General features: G+C 48.7%; 1 protein-coding gene across 6 annotated transcripts in view; it reads left to right on the forward strand.

Annotated features, from left to right (window-relative positions):
* IP6K1 (inositol hexakisphosphate kinase 1) overlaps positions 1-7,998 on the forward strand; it is a 44,597-nt gene extending 36,599 nt beyond the window's left edge. For 5 of the 6 annotated variants that reach the window (XM_019631555.1, XM_019631539.1, XM_019631558.1 and 2 more), the window contains 3 exons: positions 3,202-3,383; positions 5,444-5,619; positions 6,137-6,878. In XM_019631555.1, the coding sequence (XP_019487100.1) occupies positions 3,202-3,383; positions 5,444-5,619; positions 6,137-6,673 (895 nt within the window). In that variant the 3' untranslated portion in view covers positions 6,674-6,878. Of the gene's footprint in view, positions 1-3,201; positions 3,384-5,443; positions 5,620-6,136 lie in introns of all 6 variants that reach the window. The other variant, XM_019631571.1, reaches the window with a different exon arrangement.
* Positions 7,999-8,004: the final 6 nt, after the last annotated feature.

Genomic DNA, 8,004 nt, shown 5'->3' on the forward strand with positions numbered 1-8,004 from the left:
ACAGAAAGCATGTTTAATGGGTACCAGGGACTGAGGAGGAGATGGGGGGATGGGAAGTTACTGCTAATGGTGATGAGGTTTGATTAGGGGGTGATAAGAATGTCTGAAAAATTAGATAGTGGTGATGCTTTACAACCTTGTGGATATACTAAAAAATCACTGAATTGTAAAAAAACAACAAATAATGAAACTAAAAATAATGTGAGCTCCCTGAAACAAAGTGAAATCAAAATTGTATGATTAAATTATATTTAATTTCACTCAGAAATAAGTTTCGGTGACTAGGCTGCCTGGTGACCTGACTTAGTTGGCATTGGACATGTGGCAGCACACAGTTTATCTCCGACATTAGATCAGCTCGGTGACACATGTGGCATGCCTCACTCCCGTGGCTCAAGGTGGCTCAAGGGCCAAGGCGTTCCTGCTCTCCTTACTCCCTTTGATGAAGGGGACACACATCGAGGAGCACAGAGCCCCATGTCTCACTTCCTGTGTCCTCCGTTGGGGTCCTTTGTGGCCAGGTCTGCATCTCTGATGCCAGGAGAGGGTTTCGCCTCGGCTTCATTGTAAGTGGGGTCTCCAGGTGGTGAACATTCGTGTGGAAAGGACTCCATCCTGCAGAAGCTGGAAACCCCAAGCGGCTTCCTTGTGACTGATGATTGAGACCCAAGCTCAGTCATTCAGGTGACAAGGAATGTTCCCCAAATCCATAGCTGGCAGTTGATGCCACTCTCAACAGCTCTTTGAAGAGGGCTTTCTTTTGTCCTCCAAAGGTACAGAAGTTACTCACATGTCATCTGGCGAAAAGCCAGTGAACACACTCACATCAAGGTCTGCCCGGGTCCAGGTTCAAGGCCCTGCGCTGAAGGTGACAGCTCTGTCTGCCGTGACCAGACTTCAGTTTGGCTTGTTAGCAGAGTCTCTAAGTCACTCCCAGGAGCGGAGCTGTTTCCTCCCCAGGGCCAGGCTGCTACCAGGGGTGATGCCAAGTGCCCCGTCCAGGCACAGAGAACTTATTTGGGTTTACTTGCAAATAAGTCAACCTTGCTGTTTCTTAAAGGGGAGTCACAAAAAGGCATCTGTGAATGACCTCGGCAGTGCCCTCACAGAAGAAAACAGGAGTTTTGTCATGCTGAGAGGCACTGGTGGGCTCCTCTACCTCCAGTTACAGGGATCTCTGCCAGCTCCTCTTAGCCAGTGTCGCCCAGCCTGCCCAGCACCCTGTCGGGGAGTGGGAGCATTTCTGGCACACACAATCCCTGTGGTTCCCCAGCTCTGACTCATCCCACAGCTAGAGGAAAGGCCAGCAGTTCTGGAGAGGACAGTGGCATTGACATTGCTGCCGCACTCCGCCTCTGCTCCAAGTGCAGACGTGTGCTGCCATTTCCAGGGCACTTGGCTTTGCCAGCACTTCACTTCGCTTTGTCTAGCGGTGTGAGAAGCAGCATTGCAAGTTACTTCAAGCAAAGGCTTTTGTGTTGGGAAACAAATTAAGTTGTGGTAAAGTTCTAATATGTTCAACTGGAGTCATCTTCTCACCACAACCCCTTTGTGGTTTGACTTATTTTTTATCTTTTTTTTTTTTAAAGATTTAAAAAAAATTTTTTTTTTTAATTGGGGAATTGGGGGGATGGGAACAGACAAGTTGCTGTCCTTTTGTTCTTCAGTCTAGTTGTGGAGGACATTGCTTCACTGGCCCAAGTTGGCACCATCATTGCGCTCTTCCCAGGCGAGGCACATCAGTCGCCGGCTTCTGGACGGCTGCTCACGGCGGCTGTTGGCCGCTCGCTCTGGCTGCTGGCTACACACAGTAGCCCATGGCAATCCACTGCCACAGGGACTGCAGCCTACACCGTCTCCGTCGCCTCACGGCAGCCCAGCTCCAGGTTGAGCTGTTGTTCAGCATCTTAGCTGTAGAGGGCAGTGTCACTGGCCCTCATATGTGGGATCCGAACCGGGGCCTTCTGGCATCCCAAGCAGTTCTTAACCATCGCGCCACTCGGCCGGCCCTCGACTTCTTTTTTAAATAAAATTCCCTTACTTTAGATGGCTTCTTGCCTTCCACAGGTGCCAGCGTTGTCTACTGAGAAACACCAGTTCCTTGGGGCCTCCCCTTTTTTCTTTGATGTTTTCTCCTTTCTTCCAGGCCTCATACAAAGGCAGGCAGGCATTCATAAGCATGACGTCAGCATCTGCTCTCTTTAAGCCTTCTTAAAGATTCCGTGGTAGATGTCATGGACTCTACACCCTGTCTGAAAGGACAGTTACTCGTGTCCTTGACAGTGGCATCCAGTGTTCCACGCTGTTTGTTAAGTGTGAAACTGCATGCTCATCAATTTCTACATTTTTAAAAATTGTGGTAAAATACGCATAGCATAAATGGACCATTTTCACCTTTTTCTAGCATACGGTTCAGGGTACACATTGTTGTGCAACCATCACCTCTGTCCATTTCCAGAACTACCTCATCATCCCCAAAGGAGCTTTTTGCATATTAAACAATTAACTCTGTACTTTTCCCCCGCCCCAACCCTTGGCAACTACCATTCTACTTTGTCTCTGAATTTGTAGTTACCTCATAGGAGTGGAATCATACAATATTTCTCCTTTTGTGTGTTGCTTATTTCACTTAAATGAAAACGTGGTTCATTTAGGTTGTAACATGTATCAGAATTTCGTTCCTTTTTATAGCTGAATACTGATCCGTTGTATCCATGCACCATGTTTTGTTTGTCCATTCATTCACTGATGGACCCTTGGGTTATTCCCACTCTTGTTTACTGTAATGCTGCTGTGACCATTGGTGTAGTGTCTGAGTTTCTGTTTTCGGTTCTTTCAGGTTTTTGTTGGATCCTGTGATAATTCTGTGTTTAACTTTTTGAGGAACTGCCAGACTTTTCCATAGTGCGACACCATTTCACATTCCCACTACCGTGTACGAGGGTTCCAATTTCTCCACCTTCTCCAACACTCGTTTCATTTTGTTTTTATAATAGCCTCCCCAATGGATGTGCGATGGTGTCTTCATCACATAATTTAATGCAAGAATTATTTTTTGGAGACACAAAGGTCACTAATCCCATTTATTCACTTTTATATGCTCATGCGTGTGGGGTCGCCATGTCACCTACCTTATGCAGTGAGACCCCAGATGGTGACTTGTCTGAGCCCATTAGCAATGTGTGTATTCTTGCCCCTTAGCTCCCAGGAGGCAAAGAGTCCAAAGGTGGAGCTGCACAGCCACTCGGAAGTCCCTTTCCAGATGCTAGATGGCAACAGCGGTGTGAGCTCTGAGAAGATCAGCCACAACCCCTGGAGCCTGCGCTGTCACAAGCAGCAGCTGAGCCGAATGCGCTCCGAGTCCAAGGACCGAAAGCTCTACAGTATCCTTGTCACTGCTCTGTTGCAGTGTCTGTTACTGGGACCAGGGGCCCTGTGTCAGGGCACCTTCCAGCACCATGGCCGAGGTCCTCTCTGCTCAGGGTCCCTGCTTTTATTCTCATCTCCCTTTTTCGTAGTCTCTTCTTTCTCCTCCTCCTTACTTTCATCAGCATATTGTGTTTTTTCTGCCTTTGGGGGCTGTTAAGACTGAATCTTAAACTTGGCAGTCTAGAAGAGTGCTGTCCAATATAACCTTCTGGGACAGTGGAAGTATTCTATATCTGTGCTTTTTATTAGTATGGTAGACACTAGCCATATTGAGTATACAAAATGTGACTGCTGTGACTTGAGTTTTTTAATTTTAAATTTATTTTAATTCAAATTCAAATTTAAATCAACAGATGTGGCTAGTGGCTACCATATTTATCGGTGCATGTCTGGAATCGGGTGGGGGGTTGTGCGCGCACATGTCTTCCTCCCCTCCCAAAAGGTAATATGTTTGGTTTTGGTGGGGTTTTTTTGTTTTGTTTAAAGTTAAACACCATATCTATACAGTGTAAAATAGTTTTAAGATGTTAAAGGTAAAAAAGTATTATGAAATGGGTATCTTTATAATCGTTTAGTTTGCAGCAGTAGACAATAAATAACTAGTGCTGAGAATCTGAGGGGGGATGTGCTGAGCACTTCATATGTATTCACTCAGTTTTTGTAACAAGTCTTTTGAGGGAGGAACCGTATGGTTCCCATCTTTAGATGAAGAAAGGGAAGCACAGGGGTAAGGATTGTGCCCAGAGCCCGTGAGGGAGCAGGATTCGAGAGCCCATGCTCTCAGGCACTGTGGGCTTTCTGCAGCCTTCCTTAAGTTTTACTGTCACTTATTTATAGGTTATAGCAGGAGTGAGATTAATTAAAGGCCAAGTTGAATGGGTTTCTGTGTTATTTTTTAAAGAATTAGGAGGTTTTAAAATGTTCATCATCAGAGTGATGCTGAGTGGCATATCCTTTAAGATTATGTGATTGTGTCATCGTCCCCAAATATGCGTTGTGGTTCAGGCTGTGAGCCCCACTGACTTTTGGCAGACGTGATAAGCCCGTACTTTTACTCGAGAGTGTTGCAGAAAGTAGATTTAGATGAAGACGGATATAAGTGACAGGAGGCCAGGACCATAGAGCTGTTTTGAGGAGAAGGTCCTAGAAGTACTAAGGGATAAACTTGAAACATATAATCTACTGGTTTGAAATTAAGTCAGAAAATGGCAAAATAGAAATTGAAACCAGCTTTTTCTAAAGATTCCATTTGGGAGTGTTACATCTGATTTCTCCTATTTGCAGTAGTGCCGCAAAAATGTCTTCCTGATCTTTTGGGCCCGGGTGAGGCACTGGCTTGAGTGGGGCCTTGGTTTACTGATGGTGCCAGGGATGTATGTGAATCTGCCAAATCTTCTTTAGTTTGTGTATGCCTGCAAGACAGATCTAAAGAATAAAATTAAAATGATGACTTCAACAGAAGTGATATATATACATACAGTGGAATATTACTCAGCCATACAATTGAATGAAATTTTGTCACATGTTACATACAACATGGATGAGCCTTGAAAGTGAAATAGCCAGACACAAACAGACAAATATTATATGACTCCACTTATAAGAACTACCTAGAATAGGCAGATTCATAGAGACAGAAAGTAGTATAGTGGTTATCAGGGACTGGGGACGGGGATGGGAGTTAGTGTTTAATGGACAGTTTCTGGTTTCTGTTTGAGAAGATGAAAATATTTTGGAGATGGATGGTGGTGATGGTTGCACAGCAGTGTGAATCTTAATGCCACTGAACTGTATACTTAAAAATGGTTAAAGACAAATTTTATGTATATTTTACCATAATAACACTTTTTAAAAATAAATTATAAGCCAGTGGTGTGAAATCCACATTTAACTGGGAGGTGGAATACAGATTACATTAGATGAGAATGCCCCCTTTTATAGAAAAACTTGCTTGTGCTTTCCTGGCTGTGGCTGATGGTGAGTGTGGTTGTCATTCTCCTTGACCGTGGCCCAGAGTTCCTCCTGCTTGAGAACGTGGTGCACCACTTCAAGTACCCCTGTGTACTGGACTTGAAGATGGGCACCCGGCAGCATGGTGATGACGCATCCGCTGAGAAGGCGGCTCGGCAGATGAGGAAATGTGAGCAGAGTACGTCAGCTACGCTGGGTGTCAGGGTCTGTGGTATGCAGGTGAGTCGCCCCTGGTCTGATGAGAGCCTACGTGCTGCTGCTGGCATGTTTGGGGCTGCCCATGTACCTGCCTGCTACCCATGCCAAGTGTCCTTGCCCCCCCCGTTGGCCCAGAATCTCCTCTAAGAGCGGAGTCCCCCACAGGGTGCCAAGTACATCCTTAAAGTATATTCCTTGAGCCCTCTTGTTCTTACCTGGTGCCCTTGGTCTGGGCTCTAGGTACAGAGCTGCTGTCGGCGCCTGTTGCCTTGACATTGTTTGTCAGTAAAATGTTCCTAGTTTGGGCCCTAGGGCAGTTTGGAGAAGGGCTTCAAAGGTGATGGCAGAGAACCTGCAGGCCTGGTCTCCTTTCTCCTGGCGTCACCGCAGGAAAACTTAAGGTGAACCTGGCCCGCACATCGCAGTGGTGTAGGGTGAGCAGAAAAGTTCAGGTTGGTCAGTAGTGTTTTCCAGACAGTGCTTGCCCAAGGCACCGCACCTCCTGGCACTCATCCTTGTCTGTCTCCTGGGGTTTCAGGTGTACCAGCTGGACACAGGGCATTACCTCTGCAGGAACAAATACTATGGCCGCGGGCTCTCCATTGAAGGCTTCCGCAGCGCCCTCTATCAGTACCTGCACAATGGCCTCGACCTGCGGCGTGACCTTTTTGAGCCCATCCTGAGCAAACTGCGGGGCCTGAAAGCGGTGCTGGAGCGGCAGGCCTCCTACCGCTTCTACTCCAGCTCCCTGCTTGTCATCTATGATGGCAAGGAGTGCCGGGCTGAGTCCTACCTGGACCGCCGGTCCGAGACGCGTCTCAAGCATGTGGACACAGGGCTGCCTGAGGTGGCATCACCCTGTGGGCCTAGCACCAGCCCCAGCAGCACCAGTCCTGAGCAGGCGGGCCCCTCCTCTCCACCCAAGGTGGATGTCCGCATGATCGACTTTGCACACAGTACGTTCAAGGGCTTCCGGGATGACCCCACCGTGCATGATGGGCCGGACCGAGGCTATGTGTTTGGCCTGGAGAACCTCATCAGCATCATGGAACAGATGCGGGACGAGAACCAGTAGGCCCAGCTCTGGGCCCCCAGCACCCCTTCCTCTCCACCCGCAGGCAGGGACCATTATCTGAACTCGCCGTGAGGACACAGACTTGCTTTTAAAGGGTTATATTTCTCTTTGGTGTAAACTAAAAGAAATGTTTTTAGCTGTAGCCTGGAGTCCATATATATAAAGTGAAGGAGGGCAGAACACACATCCTCTCAGCCAGGCTCCTTAGCTCCCCAGTTCTGACTGCTGTGTCCAGGCTGACTTAGGAAGGAAGAGGTGCCCTTGGTAGACTTGGCAGCGTGGACAGGGTGCCCTTGGACATTGGTTTCTCTTGCCTGGGTTTTCGGGGTCTGTGGCTATAGGGCCCTGCTGGTTGCAGGGTGAAGCCCTGGGCTGATACAGGGCCCCTCCATGCCCACTTATCCCTTGTTCCTCAGTAGTAGAGGGCTTGGGTACCCATGTCTTGGGGTCCGTTCTAGTGTTGTGGGTGTCAGCCGCTCTTTGATGCCCCCAGGGCACTACAAGGCCAGTTGCACCTAGCTGGACCCGTCCTTCTTGGTTCTGACCTTGGCATGAGGCTGGATTTGTGAAACTGGGCGGAAGTCAGCTTACGACGGGGCAGGCTGTGGGGTCCCCAGGCACCCTTTGGCACTAGAACCTGTTCCTCCCCCTGCCTGCACACCCCAGCCAGCCTTTCTCACCAAGATCCCTTGCCTAAGGAGTCTGCATTCTCTTGCCCCACTGCGGGGGGCCTGCTTATTTGCTGAGGAGAGGCAGTGCCCCAGCAGGCCTCAGGGCCCCTGGCGGCTCGGCCCGGACGGTATTTGCAGTTCTTGTGCTGTGGGTGGGAGTCCGCTTCCTCTGGCTTGGGCAGCTGTGCTGCCTCTGGGTGGGCTGCTCTTCCCGGGGCTCAGGGGCTCACCTTTCCCCAGGCCAAGCTTCCGGCAGCAGCCCATTGTGAGGAGCTTCTGGCTTGAGAGGGAGAACTTGCGCTTACGGACATTGTCTGTGCTCTGGGTGCAGGTGCTCAGATTCTGCTAAGGAGAGTTTTGTCTTAACAGTCCTGGGGTGCGTCCGTCTGTCCATTTGTCCATCTGCCAGCCCCTGTCTCTTGGGATCCTTCCCCTGGGGCATAGCCTTGTTCATTAGTAAATACTGATTTCCTTCATGCTTTCCTCAGCAAAACATCCTCTTTCTCATTTCTGAGGTGAGTTTTTGCCCCTGTGCCCTTCCTCAGCAGGTAGGTGCTACCTTTTTACAAAGAACTGGTAGCAAAATGAATTGTAGGTATTTCCCTGCTGGCCCATCAACCTCTCTGTTGGCCTAGAGTGTGGCCCCCTCAACACTGACAG

This window comes from Hipposideros armiger, unplaced genomic scaffold, assembly GCF_001890085.2.
Source record: "Hipposideros armiger isolate ML-2016 unplaced genomic scaffold, ASM189008v1 scaffold_18, whole genome shotgun sequence".
NCBI classification, from domain to species: Eukaryota; Metazoa; Chordata; class Mammalia; order Chiroptera; family Hipposideridae; genus Hipposideros; species Hipposideros armiger.